Consider the following 21742-nt stretch of genomic DNA (forward strand, 5'->3'; position numbering starts at 1 on the left):
TCCACCAGGTTGATGGCTGCCATTATACACTGAATAAATAGACTCCAGACAGTTTCCTCATCCCTTCTGCATGGGAGAACACTAAAGTAGGAAGTGGGCCCTCACCAGACAGCAAATCTGTCCATGTCTTGATCTTGGACTTTATAGTCCCTAAACTTGTGAGAAGTTTAATGCGGCTTATAGGCCAAAAAGTTTTTGGAATTTCGTTTTAGCATCCTGAATAGATGAACATAGCTGCATGGGAAGGAACTCTGAAGAGGAGTCTTAGAGATGTGGAATACATTTGGGTACCAGAAATGTGGTGAGATTCCCCTGGGAAAGAGCATAGAGGTGATAGATGAGTGGAGAAGCACATATTCAAAGCCTCTGCTGGGGTTGAGGAACTCATGAAATTGACCACACAATCATCCTCAATTAATGGTAGTCCAAGGCCTTTGGGATTCTGGTACAAAGAGCAGAAAGCAGGGATGCTTCATTCGCACAGCCCTTTTTACTGCCGAGAATATTCTTGAACATTACCTCGAGTCTAGGCATCCCTGTGAGTTGAGGGAAAACGGGTCAACTTTGCTTCAAAGCCAGTGGAACTCCAGGAGTAGTCAGGCCACACCCTCTAGAAGACCACGCCCCCACGAGACAGCGGAACTCAAGGTGCACCGATCGGCCACACCCCTGGGCTGGCCACGCCCCCGGTAGGCCCGGCATCCAGGCAGGCGGAACCCCGGGCGCGCGGGCCGGCTGTAGCGCGGGGAGGGTTGAGGGAAGGACACCGCTCCGCCGGAAGGAGTTTCCGAGCTCTGCGCAGAGTCCCTGGAACCGCAGCTGGAGAACTTCGAAGTGCCATGGAGCCGTCGCCGCCAGACGCCGCCGCCGAGGACGACTTCGACTCCTTCCTGGAGAAGTTCCAGAGTCAGCCTTACCGCGGCGGCTTCCACGAGGACCAGTGGGAGGAGGTGGGCCACCGTGGGGACTCCGCACGTGTGTGGGGGTATCTGCGCTCTCGTTTTAAAATAGGGAAACTGAGGCACGTGTAGATGATAGCCGTTGATTAAGATAAGGACAGCTGGCCATTCAGACCTAACATTGGTGAGATTTGATAATGAGTCATGGCATTGGATCTACTCAGAAAATCCGTTCATGTACTTCATTCTCCAAATTTTATCCAGGAATTCGACAAGATTCCCCTATTTATGAAGAAAGCACCATCGGAAATTGATCCCAAAGAGAATCCTGACTTGGCTTGTCTCCAGTCAATTATATATGATGAGGAGCGATCTCCAGAAGGTATATTACATAACTAGCATTTGATTTGTGTCTCCACTGAGTTGTGGTGAAGTGTGAGAACAGTTCTGACTGGTAGCAAGTAGTGAGCTGACCCTAACTTGTCACCAATTCACTCCACAAAGCTCTGCCACTCGAGCCACGCCCCCAGCATCATTCCACACATCCTTTTTTTTCTCCTTCCTCCTCCTCTTCCACCTCCTCCTCCGCCTCCTCTTCCTCCTCTTCTTTTTTTGCCGGCTTGCACTCAGGGCCTGGTCTGTCCCTGAGAGCTTTTGCTGAAGGCTAACTTTGTACCACTTGAGTCACAGCACCACTCCCGACTTTTTCTGAGTAGTTTATTGGTCATAAGAGTCTTATGGACTTTTCTGCCCAGTTTCAAACGCCATACTCAGATCTCCATCTCCTGAGTAGCTAGCTAGGATTACTGGTGTGAGCCACCAGCACCCAGCTCACATGTATTTCTTTAGATAGCAACTGTTTGCACGGTTCCTGCCCTCCAAGGTCAGGCTCCAGTGAGAAGCCAAATTATCCTAAAGAATCAGGACAAACATGTAATAAGGGCCAACACTTAGTGTGTTTGTGTATATACACATAATATATATATATATGTATATTTGTGTATATATGTATACATGTATGTACTTATACACACATATATCTTACTATAGCTATACCAAATGCTGTTGAAATGCTGGCTGAGAGTGAACTTACAGTGGATTGGCAATTGAAGCTGAAATGGAACAGTTTCATAGGCTTTTACTATGGCAAGGAAAATTTGCACTCCAGAGCATGAAAATGTAAGCAAAATCAGAAGTATAATTTCCTCCTATTTTCTTAGTAATTAAAAAACAAAGTTCTTAAAAGCTCGGATGCATATATTCTTTCCTTCATGCTTCTTGTGAGATACTTGGAATTGATCATAGCATTGTTTGTTTGATGATGTTTCTCCATATTGATATCCATTTTTTAACATAACTTTGATTTGTGTTTCCTTTTTCTATTGCTTTTTTCTCTTCTGTTTATCATATATTAGGTTATTACATGATTTAGAATCTTTTAAAAAGTAGAAATCTTTTTTGTTGTTGTTGCTGGTTTTGTTTTTGTTTTTTTTTTTTGGGTCCGGTCGTGGGGCCTGAACTCTAGGCCTGGGTGCTGTCCCTCAGCTCAAGGCTAGTGCTCTACCACTTGAGCCACAGTGCCACTTCTGGCTTTTTCTGCTTAGGTGGTGCTGAGGAATCGAACCCAGGGCTTCATGCATGCAAGGCAAGCACTCTACCACTGAGCCACCTTTTCAGCCCTAGAACTCTTTTTAAAAGTAGAAAATATTTTTCTTCTTTTTTGCAGAACAAGCCAAGACCTATAAAGATGAAGGTAATGACTACTTTAAAGAAAAAGACTATAAGAAAGCTGTGATTTCATACACTGAAGGATTAAAGAAGAAATGTGCAGATCCTGATTTGAATGCTGTCCTTTACACAAACCGGGCTGCAGCTCAGTACTATCTTGGTAATTTATTTCATTAAGTACTTTAAAAAGAATTAACTTAGGATAAAAGGCTATTGTGCTGGCTATTGGGAGGTTTAAGAATATCAGAGAAAGAGGGGCTGTTCAGAAACCTGGAATAATTGTATTCTGATCTTTCAACTAGACATAGGAAGATGGGAAACAGGTATTGTGTAATTTTAACTGGACCAGAAGAGTGACTTAGTCACTCTGTAAGTTTTTTTAGATTTTTTTTTTTTTTGACGGTTGTTGGGGCCTGAACTCTGGGCCTGGGCAATGTCCCTTAGCTCTTCAGTTCAAGGCTAGCACTCTACCACTTGAGCCACAACACCACTTCCAGCTTTTTTGCTTATGTGGTGCTGAAGAATTGAACCCAGGGCCTCATGCATGCAAGGCAAGCACTCTACCACTGAGCCACCTTCCCAGCCCTGTAAGTTTTAAACCAAGATGCTTCTGTAATTGTTTGTGAGTGGTACTAATGCTTGAATTCAATGCCTCACACTTTCTAGGCAAGCACTCTGCCACTTGAGCCACACCCCCAGTCCTTGAATGCTTCTCTTCTTTAGAGAAAACAAGCAAAAAAACCTTTTTAAAAAAAATTGTTTTGACCTTTTATCCTGCCAAAAGATGCTAGAAGGATTAATATTGTACTAGAAAGTTTTTGTTTCAATTCCAGATGGTATAGGACACCTTCAGAAACCATACATAGCCTTTGTTTCTAGGTGTAATGAGCAAATCCACCTGACCCCCTACAGCCACCAGCCACCCCTGAAGGGAAACAGGCTGTCACCCCCTGTTACTCAGCTCCCACACAAGAAAAGTTGTTTTTTGTTTTGTCAGTCGGAGGCTTGAACTCTGGCCTGGGTGCTGTTCCTTTAGCTCTTCAGCTCAAGGCTAGCGCTCTACCACCTGAGCCATAGTGCCACTGTGTTTATGTGGTACTGAGGGCCTTATGTGGTACTGAGGGCCTCATGCATGCGCAGAAAGCACTCTACCACTGAGCCACCTTCCCAGCCCCAAGAAGAATATTTTTATATTATCTTAGATCAGAAATATCCTGAACGTTCTGTCTCAAAACTTGGTATCTTTTTCTCGATGGCTTTTATTAGGTAATTTTCGTTCTGCTCTTAGTGATGTGACAGCTGCCAGGAAGCTAAAACCCAGCCACCTCAAAGCCATAATAAGAGGTAAGTCCTATAAAACTACACCATGACTAGCACTGTCATTGCTATTACCGCTCTAAAAAGTACCACTTAAGTCTTGATACTGAAGTGCTAGGATGCTGCAGTGAGGTCATCTTGTTTTTGGTATTGAGTTCCTGTTCCTTTTGAAAGGATTCCTCAAGGAGTAGTGCCCATTCAGCTCAAACTCTGTATGCCTTAAAAAGTTGTAGAAAATTGAAACTCCTAATTTTAAATCAATAAAAAATAAAATTAATTAAAGCAGTTCCAAAAGTCATATTCTAATTACTTCTTTTCAAATTCGTTAATTGAAAGGCAAAAATCTTCAAATGCCATGTTAATATTAATTAAAGGAATAGTTGTAGGACCTTTGCAGATAACTCTGATGCTGAGGTTTTCCTGAACTGTTTTGTTCTCGTACAGTCTGACCCTTCTATGTAATAATGCCTTTATTACGTCTGTACTTCATCTTTTCTTTGAGAAACTCATAGTTGCTTTTGAAGCTTTATTCATCACTTCTCAGTCCTCCCTTTATTCTCATGGAACAGCCTAAATGCTTATCAAGTTGTGCCTCTTTGGACGCTATTGGCTAAGGAGTGGCAAATAGGTTCAACCCCCTTAGCTTAGAGGAGAGAAAGTTCTGGATAAAGACTGGCACATACTGTAGTCTTGTAGAGTTAGTCTCAGCCTGGAAATCTTGATTCAGTTCTCAGTTTTACCACCTTCTTTTTGTTGTTGTTGTTGGTTGTGGGGCTTGAACTCTGTGCTTGGGCACTGTCCCTCAGCTCTTCAGCTCAAGGAGAGCACTCTGCCACTTGAGACACAGCACCACTTCCGGTTTTCTGTTGGTTTATTGGAGATAAGAGTCTCACGGACTTTCCTGCCCAGGCTTGCTTTGAACCATGATCCTCAGATCTCAGCTTCCTGAGTAGCTAGAATTGCAGGTGTGAGCCACCAGTGCCTGGCTCAGTTTTACTTTCTTTTATTTATTTATTTATTTATTTTGTCGGTTGTGGGGCTTGAACTCTGGGCCTGGGCGCTGTCCCTCAGCTCTTCAGCTCAAGGCGAGTGCTCTACCATTTGAGCTACAGCGCCACTTCCGGTTTTCTGGTGGTTTATTGGAGATAGGAGTCTCACAGTCTCTCCTGCCCAGGCTGGCTTTGAACCGTGATCCTCAGATCTCAGCCTCCTGAGTAGCTAGGATTACAGGCGTGAGCCACCAGTGCCCGGCTCAGTTTTACTTTCTAATGTGACCTTGGCAAGATGACCTCTCTTGTTGTCAGTCTGCTCATCTCTATGAGGGTATTAGGTTCCTGTGACATTGCCTTTACAGTTTAACACTTAGAAAAGCCTAGTATGCATGGGATTGGGGCAGAAAGAGAGACTGATTACATGGATAGCCATAAAGAACAAAATTAGCAGGTACCTAATGTCTTTAGTCTTTGGTCTTGTGACTAGGTTGATGAATGACCCAGGCAGATTCTTTTCTCTCTGTTTGTCTGAAGTTCAGAGAGGTGCTGTCCTTTGTCCAAGTGGGTAAATGACAGCCAGATTCCCAGCCCAGGTTTGTGATTTCAAAGCCTGTATTCTCTGCCATGAAGCTGTAGTATTTTGTTTTTTTGTTTTGTCTTTGTCTAAGACCAGGACTTGAACTTGGTACCTGTTTTTACTTATTGGCTGGTGCTCTACCAACTGAGCCATGCCTCTGACCCCAAGAATTCTTTACTTATAGAGTTCTTAACACTGGGAGACTTACAAGAGTTTTGAGCTGAATGGGCACTAGAAATAGGATATTTCTGATCTAAGATATAAAATGTATTTTTCCTGTGTGGGAGCTGAAGAACAGGGGATGACAGCCTGTTCCCCTTCAGGGGTGGCTGGTGCTGTGGGGGCCAGTGGATTTTCTCGTTACTCCTAGACACAAAGGCTATGGTTTCTGCAGGGGCCCTGTGCCATCTGGAATTGAAACACTTTGCTGAGGCTGTGAGCTGGTGTGATGAAGGACTGCAAATAGATGCCAAGGAGAAGAAACTTATAGAGATGAGGTCTAAAGCAGACAAGTTGAGGGTGAGTAACAACAGACAGTTGACATTTGCTAGTTAGTATTACCCAGGTGGTGTCTTTTTGGTCATTGTAGAGTTTTTCCTAGCCACTGGGGTTATGGTTGAATGGCACAGTGTATGTTTTTTATACATGAGGCCCTGAGTTTAGTCCCTAGCACAATAACCAATTCCCCCCCACACACACACAAATCATCCTTACCCTTGAAGAACACACATAAGCAAACAAGTAAGTAAAGGTGAGCAAGAATATATGGTCTCGTGGGCTGGAAAGATGGCTCAGTGGTAGAGTGCTTGCCTTGTATACTTGAGGCCCTGGGTTCAATTCCTCAGGACTGCATAAGCAGAAAAAGCCGGAAGTGGCGCTGTGGTAGAGTGCTTGCCTTGTATACTTGAGGCCCTGGGTTCAATTCCTCAGGACTGCATAAGCAGAAAAAGCCAGAAGTGGCGCTGTGACTCAAGTGCTAAAGTGCTAGCCTTGAGCTGAAGAGCTGAGGGACAGTGGCCAGGCCGAGTTCAGGCCCCACAACCAACAACAACAACAACAAAAAGAATATATGGTCTCTGTGGTACAATATACAGTACTGCCAAGAGCAAGGTATACATGGAGACTGGCAGGCAGACAGAGGTTTTCTGAGAGAAGTGAGGCCTGGGCTAGGGCGCTTGACTGAGCAGTCTCCTTGGCTCAGTGATAATGGGGGATAATAATACACAAGAGTCCTAGGAGATATTTTAACAGATTTGGGTGTGCACATGCATGCCTGGGTGCATGTGTCACTAGGGTTTGAATTCAAGGCCTCTTCCTTGCTAGGAAATTGCTTTGCCACTTGAGCCATGCTCCCAGCCCTTTTTTACTCTTTACTGTTTTTAAAAATTAGAACCTTACTTTTGCCTTGGAACAGCCTCACACCACAATTTGGTCTTGTGACTAGGTTGATGAATGGCCCAGGCAGATTCTGCTCTCCGTTTCTGTTTCTCAGAGACATACTGTCCTTTGTCCAAGGTCTACTAGGTAAATGACAGCTAGATTCCCAGACCAGGTTTGTGATTTCAAAGCCTGTGTTCTCTGCCATGAAGCTGTAGCTGTACCTGTTCAAGTTGTTGGGTTATAGGCATGACCCTCTGCAGCTAGCCTTGAACACTACTTTTGCCAATGCTTAAATGTATGAATAGCCTTGGACAAGTTCCTGATATTTCTGAAGCTTGGTTCCATTTTTGAAAGTGAAGAACACAATATAACCCTCAGAGTTGTGGGGTTTTGTTTTTTGTTTTTGGTGTTTTGTTTTTTTTTTCTTGTGTTGGTCATGGGGCTTGAACTCTGGGCCTGGGCACTGTCCCTGAGTTCTTCAGCTCAAGGATAGCGCTCTAACACTTGAGCCACAGTGCTGCTTCCATCTTTTTCTGTTTATGTGGTGCTGAGGAATCGAACCCAGGGCCTTAGCATGTGAGGCAAGCACGCTACCACTGAGCCACCTTCCCAGCCCCCCCCCCCTTTTTAAAATGAAGATTAAATTAAAAATGTATGAAATGAAAAAAGTATATTTGTCTATGTCTATATGTATACTTGCATGAATGGGTAAGTAACTGGTGTAGTCATACAAGGGAGTATTAATCATGAAAGGGATTGATTGTTGCTATACAATGTGAGTAAACCTCAACTAAGCTAAATGAAAGAAGCCAGACACAAAAGGTCACATATAGTGTGATTGCATTATGTGAAACATCTAGAGTAGGTAAATTGAGGAGGCGGAAGGAGCCTAGCAGTAGCAGGGGCCAGGAGAGGATAGGCTGGGAGCTGAGGGTGAAACAGAAAGATGGAAGTTCCTTTTCAGGGTATCAGAAATGCAGAGCTAGATGTACTGATGGCCACACCATACAGTAAGCGTGCTGAAGGTCATTGAATGATGTACATTATAGCAGGTAATAATTTTACATTGCATGAGTTCTACTTCAATGAAGGTATAAACTGTCCATCAAAAATGATAAAATTATTAAGTGGGACTTAGTTATAATAATAAAAAAAAACTTTTGCTTCACAAAAGGCATGGATAAGGAAACTAGAAGTGAAGCTATCCAGTGAGCGAATGTGCAGTGCTAGGATCTATGGAGGGTTGTGCACAGAGGCTCAAGGGTTCCCTGCCATACAAAAAGAAAAAAACTCCACAATGTAAAACCAGGGTGAATGGTAGAGACATGTCTCAAAAGGTTTCCAATGAGCACATGCCAATATGCCCAGCATAGCTCATCATCAGGGAAATGCAAGTTAAACCCCCCAGAACGGCTAGCCTTGGAAAAGACTCGCAAGACAAATACTGGAGAGGATGAGGGGGACGAGACCTTTCCACATTGCCAAGGGATACAAAATGGCGCTGCCATTTTGGAAGATTGTGGGTTTTTGGTTTGTTTTGTTGCATACCACCAGCGTTGGGATCTAGCAGTTAATACTAATTGATGTTTAGCTAAGAGATGTTATTTCACAGAACATGCTCGTGACAAGACTGGTGTGTGGTCCTGGTAGTGTCCTGGGGGGGTGGGGCGCCTTTGAGAGTGTCATCAAACTGACACCATCAGCTGATGCCATCCCTTGGCAGAGGGGATTGCAGAAGGAGAGGCCAAAATTGACCAGCCACACTCTCCCTCAGAGGGTGGGTTTTTGTTCACAAGACAGTGAAGACATATGTTAATTTTGTGGAAAAGGTGAGTGATGGTTTGTGCTTTATTTTAGAGTATGAGTTAACAAACTGATGCCCAGGCCAAATCCAGCCTGTAGCAAAGCATGCTTTTTACATTCTCTAAAGGTTTATAAACAAAACCAGACGGCACATGGTCTATGAACCCTTAAATATTTGCAGTCTTCTTTGCAGAAAATATTGGCAAGTTGCTGTGAAACAAATGTGAGGGTGAAACCAGGATCAGCTGGTGTTGGGCACATTGTTTTTGCCAGATTGAGTAAAAGGTACTTATTTCTTTGTGTAGAAGGCAGAACCTCTGATACATTCTTGCCCTGGGTTCTCCAGCCGCATAGAGAAGTGGTATTTGTCTGCCCCAGTGTCCACTGTTGTTTGGAGATGCATCCTGGTCTGTCTAAGCCCACTTTAGAGGTACACTTACCACTCCCTGTGTCTCACTGCCCTCCCTCGCATAGCCACACTAGTTACACTTTTCTTGTCTGCACCTCTCAGTAGACGGGGACCCCCTTGGGTACAGGAACTAGTTTCTGCCATAGTAGGCCTGATGCTGTGGTGTGTTATGTGAGCATTTATTGGCTGTATTGAGCACTGGCATCCTTGACAGGAGCTGGGGTGGATAGGGTCCAGGGTAGCCATTCAGGAGCAGGCTGGGGTAAGAGACACTCATGCATCTGAACTTCATTTCCAGCGGACTGAACAGAGGGATGTGAGGAAAGCAAAACTGAAAGAAAAGAAGGAGCAGAATCAGAATGAGGCTTTGCTCCAGGCCATCAAGGTGAGTCTTCGGCATCTCTCCCTGTGTGTGAAGTTCACCAGTGTGGGGAGCCTGCTAGGAGCTTCTCTCGGGATGCCCTGGCCACACCATGCTTGGTGAAGCAGGCAGACCACCTGAGCGGAGGGTGCACTCAGGGTTAAGGGTTCTTTCAGTTAATCATCTTAGAAGGTCTGAGGCAGGTCTTCTTGCTCCTGTTTTACTAGCTGAGAGAACAGTCTCAGAAAGGTGAAGAAACTTCACACTGGATTTCAGAGCCAGTTTGGTCCTTACCATGAGTCATACTGTACTGTGTTTTTATTATTGTAAAGGTGATGTGCAGAGGGGTTATAGTAAGAGAAGGATAATTTTTAGAATGTTGCTCTTATAACTGTAGCAAGCACAAGATCCTTCCTTTTGTTCCTTTATTTTCAAACCAGTGTAATGCAGATATCAAACCTTGATATCCAGCAAGTCACCCATTTGAGCTTCCTTTGTTTTCTTAAGGGAGATTTTATACAAGAGCCCTAGGAGATGAGAGGTGAGTCTTCTGTTTTACTCTGTGATCAGTTCATTTATAGTTGCATTATAATATTACGTAGAAGTCACTTGGAAGTTATGTTACCCACATGAGCCACTTGCTGACTTTGAAAACTTAAATGTTGCCAGGTGCTGTTGGCTCTCTTCTGTAATCCTAGCTACTCAGGAGGCTAAGATCCAGCCTGGGCAGGAAAGTCTATGAGACTCTTTTTTTTTTTTTGCTGGTCATGGGGCCTGAACTCAGGGCCTGGGTGCTATCCCTCAGCTCTTCAGCTCAAGGCTAGAGCTCTACCACCTGAGCCATAGCACCACTTCCGGCCTTTTCTGCTTATGTGGTGCTGAGGAATTGAACCCAGGGCCTCATGCATGCTAGGGCAAGCACTCTACCACTGAGCTACCTTCCCAGCCCCTCTATGAGACTCTTATCTCCAATTAACCACCAGAAAACCAGAAGTGGAGCTGTGGCTCAAGTGGTAGAACGCTTGCCTTGAGCAGAACTGAGGGACAGCGCCCAGAGTTCAAGCCCCATGACCCACAAAAAAAAAAAAAAAAAAGAAGAAAGAAAGAAGACTTCAGGGTGGCCCATGTCCTTCCAAAAAGCAACCTGATAATGCATATTAGCAAGTTAACTAGAGGGATACATTCTTGATTTTCTTCCTGATGCCCCCTCACAGGACAAGATTTGGCCATTTTCCAGAATGGGGTGCCCAGATATATGCATAGACCTTTTCTTTTTAATTTTTGGTTCTCTAATACAACACTGGCTCTTAGGTCAATTACCTATAAAACATTCTCTATATCACACAGTGCTGCATTTTACTAATGGTTTAAGGCAGGGGTAGCTTTACTTATGTTCGTTATGGCTGTGTCTGTTTTCATATTACAGTTCAGAGTTGATTAAACTCAGTAGGCTCTTTGATCCTCTAAAAAAAAGTTTGCCAACCCCAGTTTAAGGGGCTGTTGTGAAGTCATTTTGACTGAAGGTGATTTCCCCTCTTTATTCTGTTTTTATTTATTTATTTATTTAGCCAGTCCTGGTGCTTGAACTCACAGCCTGGGCACTGTCCTTGAGCTTCTTTTGCTCAAGCCTAGCACTCTACCATTTGAGCCACAGCGCAACCTCTAGCCTTTTCTGTTTATGTGGTACTGAGGAATCGAATTCAGGGCTTCATGCATACTAGGCACGTACTCTACCACTGAGCCACATTCCCAGCCCTGATTTCCCTTCTCGTACAAATCTTGGGAACCTCAACACACATAAGAGGTGTCCCTACACCTTAGACTCTGACTGGTCCTGCACTGCCAAGATGGAGTAGTGTGCATCATTTCTCATATCCACATCCTCAGACAGAAACAAGTATTTTCACTTCAGTCTTCTCTGTGCCCTTGCACATATTCTTCCTTAGGACAAAATGTACTTCCTGTCCTCCTTTCTCAGCCTTTCAAAGTCTGGGCCCTAGCATGTCCTCGTCAGTCAACTGGGCTTCCCCTGTCTACAGTTTCACAGCTCCACTTCTCTCTTTTCTTTCTTTTAAAAAAATGTTATATATTTTACTTACATGGTACTAAGGGCTTAATGAATGCTAGGCTAGCACTCTACCACTAAGCCACAGCTACATTTCTTGCCTTCTGTTACAATTCTTTCCATAGTGTCTCCTCTCTAGACCATAAACAGGCTTGAGGGCAGGGAGCCTTGTCGAGCTCTGTCTGTGACACAAGGACCAGCACATGGCAGGTGCCTGCTGGAGGTGAGTGACACAAGTGGTGCCTACTCTGCTTGGCCTCGGGAACAGTGAAGATGAGTCCTGTGCAGAGCTGGCACTCAGGGAACATGTTGTGAAGTGGGTTTGCACTCACTCCAACTAATGAGGTTTGTGTGTATGTGTGTTCTTGTCTTTAATCCAGGCTAGGAACATCAAGCTCATCTTTGAAGCTGCAGATGAAGATGAAGATTCAGTCTCAAGTGGTCTGAGTGAGAATCCTTACGGAGCCCGGCTAAGTCTAGATGGCCAGGGCCGGCTGAGTTGGCCCGTGCTCTTCCTATACCCAGAGTATGCCCAGTCTGATTTCATCTCTGCTTTTCACGAGGACTCCAGGTACTTCCTCACCCAAGAGCCCATTGCTTGCTTGCATGCTTTTTCCTGCTGTCTCAACAGGAAGGTCGAGTGGATTTTTGGTTGAGGAGGGAAGAGTATAGTTTAGAGGCTTTTACACAATCTGGTTGATAGGACCCCTCTATCCAATAGCTGATCGAGCCTTAACTCAGCAGCTTCGCTACAACACAAGTCTCATCTTCCTATGTCTGGGCTAATAAACGTAATACCACAGTACAGTGTTTACTAAATGGTGGAATGTGTCACTGTTGAAGTATGAAATCTTTTTTTTTTTTTTTTGGTCGGTCGTGGGGCTTGAACTCTGGGCCTGGGCGTTGTCCCTCAGCTCTTCAGCTCAAGGCTAGCGCTCTACCACTTGAGCTACAGCGCCACTTCCGGTTTTCTGGTGGTTTATTGGAGATAGGAGTCTCACGGTCTCTCCTGCCCGGGCTGGCTTTGAACCGCGATCCTCAGATCTCAGCCTCCTGAGTAGCTAGGATTACAGGCGTGAGCCACCAGTGCCCGGCGAAGTATGAAATCATTTTAAATAACATATACACATTGTCATTTAAGTGAACAGTTACTAGAAAAAAATAACATACTACTTTAACTTCTGATTTCATAATGTGGTTAACTAAAGAATTTTAACAATTCTGAGTCTGTAAAGAAGGTGTGTTTTTGGAGTAGTGATTCACAACCATATTTTGGGTTTAAATATACATGTGCATGGTGTGTTTGGGTAGTCTTCTCTCTGAGTTGGTATCCAGGGACTGCTACAGGAGAATAGATCAGAAGTCATTGATAACAGAAACGACGTTATATCCTTAGGTTTATCGATCATTTAATGGTGATGTTTGGTGAAATGCCCTCCTGGGACTCAGAGCGAAAATACTGCCCTGATCACTTGGAGGTAAGAGACGTTGTGTTCACTTCTCCATGGACTTTTTAGAGGGAAGAAAATAGGGACAGAGATGAACTGTTTTTTTTTTTTCCACTGTGCTAATATAGTAATATATATAATATAGTAATATATATAATACAGTAATATACAAAACAGCATTTACCATTTAGCCATTCTTTTTTTTTTTTTCCTAGTTTTGTCTTGAACGTGGGCTTGGCACTGTCCTTGAGCTCGTTTGTTCAAGGCTAGTGATCTACTACTTTCAGCTACAGCTCACTTTCAGTTTTTGAGTGGTTAATTAGAGATGAGAATCTCACAGGGACTTTTGTGCCCCAGCTGGCTTTGAACTACAATCCTCAGATCTCGGCCTCCTTCATAACTAGGCGTACAGGTGTGAACTACCACCGCCAGGCTCATTTAGCCGTTCTTTGGCACATTCACTCTTTGTAAGCATTACCACCTCCCTGAGTCCTCCACCATCCCAACTGAAACCCTGCACTCATGAAATAGTGGCTCCCTGCTTTCCCCCTCCCTGCACCAGTCCTGCTTCTTGTGTCTGAATTTTATTATCCCACATGTCAGTGGGATCATATCGTATTTGCCCTTTCATGTTGGGCTTATTTCATGTCGTAGGGTATGTTGTACCTTACATATTATAGCGTATGTCAGGTTTTTTGGTTTTTTTGTGTATTGGGGATTGAACCCAGAACCTTGTGTCAAATGCTCTACCACTGATCTATGTCTTCCTCTCCTGTTTGAGACAAAGTCTTGTGTTACCTTTGTCCACATGGATTCATGCTTCTGCTTTTGTCTTGGAAGTAGATGGTATTACAAGTGTTTGTCACCATTCCTAGCACAGCCTTCTTTTTAAGGCTGAATAATATTCCATTACAGTTTACAGAATAGAGAATTCATCTTTTGCTAGATCTGGTGGTACACATCTATAATTCTAACATGCAGAGGTCTGAGGCATGGTGATCCAGAGTTTGAGGGAGTCTAAGCTACATGATGAGTTTGAGGCTGGTCTGGACAACAGAGTGAGACCCTGTTTCAGAAAACAGAGAAAGAATAATTTCTGTCTGTGGTGTATGTAATCCCAGTATTGTAGGAGGCTGAGGCAAGAGTTCAGGCTTTAATGATAAAGAGTTCAAGGCTTTAATGATAACCTTTTCTCAAAAACAAAAATACTAGTTTCTAGATATTGAGAGTAAGATGCTAGCAGATGCACCAGCAACCCTGAAAACTTTCATGTGCATTTTCCACAAGCAAGAACTTTTCTTCATAATTCCCAAATAGCTGTCAAAGCCAGGAAATTAACATGGATACCTACTCCCATCTTACTAGTGACCTCAGGCTCTTTTCAGGTTTCACAGTTTGTCCCAGAAATGTTCTCCTTAGTCCAAAGTTCCTTTTCAGAAACAGAGTATATTCAGTGATCATCTCCTGTAGTCTCCTCCCACAAAAAATGAGTTTCTGGGACATCCCTTGGCTTTCCTCACGGACACCCCTGTGTAGATTCTAGATCATGTATTTTGTGGAGTGCTGTGTGGTTTGTCTTAGGCCTCCTGTGACGAGGCTGGAGTTCTGCATATGTGGCTGGAGTATCACGGAAGTAATGCTGTGTTCTCATTACATCCTATCAGTGGTGCCTGGTTTCCGTCTGTCCATCTGTCCTGTTCTGATGTTGGTCATACCTGATTGAAGACATGTCTGCCAGGATTCTCTACCATTACTATTTTTGCTTTGTTTGTTTGTTTGTGTAGAACTCGGGATTGAACTCAGGGCTTTGCACTTGCTAGGCACGTGAACTATTCCCCAACCTTTTTTGTTTTTGAGATGGGATCTTGCCAACTTTGTTTGGATTGGCCTGGAACTTAGTCCTGTCTCCACTTGCCAAGTAGTTGGGATTGTAGGCATGTGCCATCATGCCCAGATATATTTCTTCTTTGAAATTATGTAAATGTATCCCATTGCACTTCAACCTCTCAACATTTGTTTACTTACATCAGTGTTTTTTTAAAATCATTTCTTCTTTATTCAGAGTTAAAATATGTTACCATGGTAATTTTTTAATGTTTATATTATCCTGGATTTGGCTGGTAGAAATCACTTCACAGTTGTTTCTGTGTCCTTTTGACTTATTCCCAATTTAAGCTCTTGCTCTCTGAAACAAATGCATCAGGATTAAATAGAGCTTTCCTAACCCAGCTTTGAAATCAGCCATAGTTTCCTACAGAGCCTTGGTTCTTTCAGGGCAAGGGGACTCACTGCTCCTGTGCCTCACGGCGAGGGTGTCTTGCACGCGCGCACGTGTGTGTGTGTGTGTGTGTGTGTGTGTGTGTGTGTGTGTGTGTGTAAAAATAAGATGTACTTCTGCTCTGAGTCTAGTGCCATAGGACTTTTCTCCTTTTCTGTTTGTACTGATGAGTTATTTTGTTATTATCCCCATACTGGGGCTTGACTCAGGGCCTCACACTCCTGCTTAGCCTTTTCTCTCACGGTGTACCACTTGAACCACACAGCATTTCCATCTTTTTTAATTGGAGATCTGTTTCCTAGATTTGTCTGCCCAGGTTGGCTCTGAACTACATTCCTCAGATCTTAGCCTCATGAATAGCTAGGATTACAAGTGTGAGCCACTGGTGCCTAGCCTTTCACCCTCGTTGGTCCCTCTCCTTCCAGAGCCTTCTGGGACTTAGAGCCACCAGTATGGGTGCTGTATTCATGTTTTACTAACTCTGACATCCTATATTGCTCAGCCACCCTGAGTGACTGTCCTCTTTGAGCTCTGACCTGCACACAGCCTTCTCCCCCTGCTCAGGTTCTTTGGACCCCATGGCCTTCTGCCTCCAATACCTAACGGCTCTAGGACTAAATTTCAGGGAAGGGAAAGCTACACAGGCTGAGCTTGAGCACTGGCTTGCTTTCTTCCCATGGACCATGTTCTGTTTGGAGAGTAGACCTGAGTACAACCTTTTGTGCAGGGTCAAAGCACTCAGCCCACAGGGTGTGGGCAAGGAGGCTCCCCCCACCTCCCCAGGAGCCTCTGCAAGCCTCGAGATGCGCAAGCCTTTTTGGTCCCTGACTCCCGCTCCTGGTTAATCTTGCAGGTGTACTTTGAGGATGAGGACCGGGCAGAGCTGTACCAGGTGCCCCCCACGAGCACGCTGCTGCAGGTGTTGCAGCACCCCAGGTAAGTATCGCTGAGGGCGATGTTCCAGCTCCTTACAGGGTAGGTGGCTCCTCAGTGGTTGCCTCAGATCCCCTTCTTTGCTCCGGGCACTGAGCTGTGTGACAGGACAGCCACAGGGCAGGTTGCAGTGTGACAAGATCTATCATCACACCACAGGCAGATACCTCCAGACCAGGGGGAGTGAGAGGGCAGGGAAGGGAAAGCCTGCCTCTCTACCTGAAGGCAGCTGAGTTTGTGTCCATTTCCTGAGTGTGCCTGTGTCTCTTGCTTCTGTTAGTGGGAAAGAGCAGTGGCTCTTAAAAACACATATACCTCCTCTCCTCACATGTGACCCCAAGCACACACTGCCTCTGGGGCTCTCGATGAGAATGCTGTTGCCTACATATTTCTCAGCAGATGTCAGTGACCTTGTAAATTGTGGGCCAGCGCCTTGGCAGGAGGGCATCTTTGTGGTCAGAAGTGGCAGCAAGCGCAATTTGGCTGTCTCAGCTCTCTGAATCAACAAGCTGACTCTTTTTTTTTGGTCATGGGGCCTGAACTCTGGGCCTGGGCACTGTCCTTCAGCTCTTCAGCTTAAGGCTTACGCTCTACCACTTGAACTACAGTGCCACTTCCGGTTTTCTGGTGGTTTATTGGAGATAAGAGTTTCACCGACTTTCCTGCCCGGGCTGGCTTTGAACCGCGATCCTCAGAGCTCAGCCTCCTGAGTAGCTAGGATTACAGGTGTGAGCTACGGGCACCTGGCTAACAAGCTGACTCTTAGACTGCTTTTCTCCAGCCTTGAGCCTGGGGATAAGAAAGGCAGATACTTCTGTACTTAGGCTGAGGAAAGAGGAAATTGAGGTGACGGAGAGCTGAGTTAGGACACACGTGAAGCATAACATGGATGGACCTGCTCAGGAGTATAAGCTCTGTCCTGAGTGTGGCCACTTTTCTCTCTGGTTTCAGAGGATGTTTTGTTTCTACAGATTTGAAGTGTTCTGTTTGCTGGCGAGGTCTGTAATAGGAGGGGATGGATTGGAGAGCCTAGCAGACTGGATGGGATTGGTGGAAAAGCAGACTGTATCTGCTTTGGCTTAGGAAGCAACGGAGGAAAAGTTCTCCAGACCCAATCAATACTTCACTTCGTTGTGTTTTTCTCTGAGCTGAAATTGTCCTTCTCAAAGTTTATGGACAAAATTTTAGCTGTTTATTTTTTTATTGTAGTGCCATCCTGGGGCTTTAACTCAGCCCGGGTGCTGTGCCTGAGCTTTTGTGCACAGGGCTAGCATTTTATCACTTAAACCACAGCCTCACTTCTGGCTTTTTTGGTGGTTAATTGGAGATATAGAGTCTCATGGGATTTCCTGCCTGCCTGGCTTTGAGCCCCGATCTTAAGATCTCAGCCTCTTAAGTAGCTAGGATTATTTATTGTTAACAAATTACCCATAATTCTTCAAAGGTCTGAGATCCTCCCAACACAATATGTCTAAAAAATAAGGGAGAGATCTTGGTAAAATATAGATGGAGCCCGACAAGAAATGTACTCATTACCTTACTGATGTATCTGTAACCTCTCTGTACCGCATCTTTACAAGAAAATAAAGTAAAAAAAAAAATGTAGATGAATTCATGGAGGAAAATTAACTTTATACTTTCAGAAAATGAAAGTGTTGGGGCTGGGAAGGTGGCTTAGTGGTACAGTGCTTGCCTATTGCATGCATGAGGCCCTGGGTTCGATTCCTCAATACCACATAAGCAGAAAAGGCTAGAAGTGGTACTGTGGCTCAAGTGCTAGCCTTGAGCAGAAGAGGTAAGAGACAGAGCCCAGGCCCAGAGTTCAGGCCCTAAGACTGACAAAAAAAAAAAAAAAAAAATTAAATGAAAGTGTTGTAAGTGGCTACTTTTTAAATTACTAACATAGCTTAGGAACCATTCAGGACTGGTTTCTGGCAACTCCAGACCCTGAACTGGGTGGATCCAAGAAACAGGACCCTCTAGAGGTTGGCCCCTTCATATTGCCATTACCTTGGCCTGGCAGGTCAATGCTTGTCCGCCCCTCCAGCCCTGTCTCATGTTTGCTTTATGGCCCCAGCAAATGCTTGGGTTACCTAAATCTCCTAGGCCTCTCCTCCCCTCCAGCCCTTCCCCAAATTAAAGCCAGCTTCAGACTTGGCATCTTCTAGGAAGCCTTTCCTGTTCCCCTGCCTGTGGAGGGAATCAGGCCTCTGTGGGTTAATGCTGTGCTTCACAAACCTTCCTCTGTTGTATTTGTTATCCTTGATGGGTTTTTTATCTTCCTTTACCAGGGCTGAGCTTGAGAGCGAAAACAATGGTTTTTAATCTCTTGTATTTTCAGCATGGGACCTGTCTTACCCGAGTTACTCATGGAATGAAATGAATGAAAAGCAAATTTTATACTTACATTTCGTGTTTAGACATAGGTGAGCCTGTGCTAGAGTGCTGCCTTACAGGTTCTTCAAGGCTATCAGGGGGAATGTCAGGCTGATTTCAGTTGACCTAGGAACAACCAAACAAACAAATGTTTACCAACACCCAAAGGTTCACCTTGAGTATGTTCGGGAAGGTCCATGGATGATTAACCCAGTCTTTGCTGTGTTCCTTGCAGGTACTTTGTAAAAGCTCTGACGCCAGCATTTCTAGTCTGTGTAGGAGGCTCTAGTTTTTGTAAGAATTACCTCCGGGGAAGAAAGGTGTACAGGGTAAAGTGATGGAGCCAGACCTCCTGGATCTCCTTCCTCACCTTCCTCTGCTGAAATCTAGCACATTTGAAGCTGCTGGACATGCCACAAGTCCAGCCCTTTCTTTCTGTCATCTTGAGGACACTCTCCTTCCTAGCCTTGTGCTGAAGGAGCTGTGACTTCCCTGAATTGTGTCCCCCTGGCCAAGTTAGTGACTCCAGCTGGTCATTATTCTCCTCTGTGGATCCAGAGCCCTGGATGGTGGTCAGGGCATCCTTGAAGTCCATTTCTGAAGGGGACCATGTGCTGCAGTTCCCACAGCAGTTGGCTTTGGTACCACACTGGCCTGAAGAAACTGACTTGGATCCAGTAACATGGCTGTGCAAGAAGACACCTCCAAGGCAGTAAACCCACTCTGCCTGGACTAAGACTGAGACACTATGGCCAACAGTTGTTTGAGCAGCGTGGAGAGAGCTGCATAGGGTGTTGTAGATTCTGTGAATAAATGGGGTAGAAAAGCCACTAGATACCCCTCAAAATTTTGCAGTTTCTCTCATCTTTGTAGTATGAGAACTATGACCGATTTGGACATTTCTACCCAACTTCTGGGCTCAAGTTATCCTCCTGTCTTAGCCTCCTTAGGCTTAGGTTACAGGCATGCCTCTCTTTGCCTGGCCAGGATTTATGCCCCCCCCCCTTTATTTTTAATGTGTTTGTCTTTGGTCTTGAAGTCAGGGCCTTGGTGCTTGTCCCTGATCTTTTTGTTCTCAAGGTTAGCATTCTACCCCTTGAGTCACAGTTCCACTTTGAGTTTTTTTGATAGATGGTTGGGTATTAGTCTCAAAGACTTTCCTGCCTAGGCTGGCTTTGAACTGCAATCCTCAGATTTCAGCTCCTTAGTAGCTAGGATCACAGGCATGAGTAACCAGCACCCAGCTCAGTTTTATGCCCATGTTGTGGCATTGTCATAGGATGAATTTTGTTTTCAGTTTTACCATTTCCTAGGATTTTGACTGTCCTTAACTATAGCTGTGTGACTTCCTGCAGTGCTCACCCTTGCCCCCAGGGCCGCATACTTTCTGCTTCTATGCACAGGGTACAGATGTGACTGTGCCCATGTGGACAGAAGTTTGAGGAGCTGGGCACGGTAGCTTGTGTTTACCCTTTACCATCAGAACCCCTTTCCCAAATAGATGCAGCCTTTTCAGCCTGGTGCCAGGATAGGAAGATGTGCAACAGCCAAAGCTGCTGACCTGCAACCGTTGATTGTAACAGGAATGACTGTGTGTTGAAGTAAGCTCCCAGCTGACTAATACAACATTAAACTGAACCAGCCGCTGTCTTTTGGATGGAGTACTGTGGGTTTTGTGTTGTGGGCCCCATTGCTTCTGGAAGAGAAATTAGCTCTGGGGTATTTACAGAGCATCGTTAGCTTTCCTCCCAAGAACGGGTCTCTACAAGTCCAGGTCAGCCATGTCTATCATTTTCTCCCCAGCTTCTGTCTCCCTTGCTTCTCTCCCTTGCCCCTCCAGTGATGTCACAGCTATGTAGGTGCTTTTGGCATCAGGTGAGTCAGACTAGGGATGCCTGTAAATACCTTAGAGCAAGAAGTTGCCTAGTCCCAGTGGTCAGTCATTCTGAGCTGGAGAAATGTTACATTAAACTAAAAATCTAAAATACGAGTTTCTTTTAATGATAATGGGATTTAAACTCAGGGCCTGGCACTTGCTAATAAGCAGGAACAGTATTACATTAGCCATGATCCCAGTCCTTTTTTGCTTGGGTTATTTTTCAGGTAAGATCTTTAGATTTTTTGTTTTTTGTTTTTGCCTTGGACTAGCTTCAGATTTTAATACTCCTACCCAGAGCTGGGATGTAGCTCAGTGGCAAAGTGCTTGCAACATCCTGGGTTTGATTCCCAGTACCAAAAAAAGAGACAATAATAATAATACTCCTACCCATTGCTTCCTATGTAGCTGGGATCACGGATATGTACCGTCACACCTGGCTCAGTGATTGTGATGGGGTTTGTTAAATCCCAGCTCATATAACTTGAAGTTTTGGGGAGAGGAGGGCAGTCTTGGGGTTTGAAATGTGTTTGCTAGCAGGCATGCCATTACTTGAACCATGTCCACCAGCCCTTTTCCTTCTGATTATTTTTGGCAAGTCTTGCTTTTTGCCCAGGATAAATATCATGCATGTTACATGACATTGTTTCTGAACTGTCAAGTGGAGCAGAGTGGCAGAGAAGTGGAAGTTCTCTGACTCTGCAGCATGTTCATGCTCATGCCTGGTGTGGAAAATAGAGCTTGCCCCTTCTGGTCAAGGTTGAGTGGACAGCCCTTGCAGAAGAGGCCAGAGGGAGCCTGTAACTAGTGGTGGACACACAGGTCCCATGGTGTGTCTGTGGCTGGAGAGAAGCCTTTGTGCCTAGAAAGGGGCCTGCTTGAAACCTGGGTCGGTGGGCAACATACTGTCCTTAAATAGTCTGGTGGCCTAGCTTTGTGGCCCTCCACCCTAGTTAGGTGAGAGGTTGAGAGAGGAGATTCCTAAGGGCCTCAACAGTTGTGCATTTTGGGTTTAGGAACATTATGAACTTGGGTCAGAAGTAAACATCAGGGGTTGAGAAGATGGCTCAGTGGTATGAATGAGGCCTTTGGTTCGATTCCTTAGCACCACATAAGCAGAAAAAGCTGGAAGTGGCGCTATAGCTCAAATGGTAGAGTGCTAGCTGAAGGACAGTGCCCAGGCCCAGACTTCAGACCTCACTACCAAAAAACAAACAAACAAACAAAAACATTGTCGCTACAACAAAATTACAGGGAATGTGAACATTCTTTTCAGTATTTACAGTGTTGAAAGTCTCCG

General features: G+C 44.8%; 1 protein-coding gene across 1 annotated transcript; it reads left to right on the plus strand.

Annotated features, from left to right (window-relative positions):
* Positions 1-778: 778 nt before the first annotated feature.
* On the plus strand, positions 779-20221 carry LOC138807148 (tetratricopeptide repeat protein 4). The gene is made up of 10 exons (XM_069992746.1): positions 779-950; positions 1164-1281; positions 2626-2787; positions 3894-3971; positions 5908-6032; positions 9404-9490; positions 11912-12102; positions 12928-13009; positions 16111-16193; positions 18802-20221. Exons 1-10 carry the CDS (start codon positions 840-842, stop codon positions 18902-18904), a joined length of 1140 nt encoding a protein of 379 aa, XP_069848847.1. The 5' UTR covers positions 779-839; the 3' UTR covers positions 18905-20221.
* Positions 20222-21742: the final 1521 nt, after the last annotated feature.

This window comes from Dipodomys merriami, unplaced genomic scaffold (genome assembly GCF_024711535.1).
Source record: "Dipodomys merriami isolate MVZ:Mamm:240054 unplaced genomic scaffold, mDipMer1.0.p SCAF_412, whole genome shotgun sequence".
NCBI lineage: Eukaryota > Metazoa > Chordata > Mammalia > Rodentia > Heteromyidae > Dipodomys > Dipodomys merriami.

Excerpts from the sequence above, each read along its gene's own strand:
- LOC138807148 (XM_069992746.1), top strand. The coding sequence starts at position 840 with ATGGAGCCGTCGCCGCCAGACGCCGCCGCCGAGGACGACTTCGACTCC. Across the intron at positions 9,491-11,911 it reads CTTTGCTCCAGGCCATCAAG|GCTAGGAACATCAAGCTCAT; the intron begins GTGAGTCTTCGG and ends TCTTTAATCCAG. Across the intron at positions 13,010-16,110 it reads ACTGCCCTGATCACTTGGAG|GTGTACTTTGAGGATGAGGA; the intron begins GTAAGAGACGTT and ends TTAATCTTGCAG.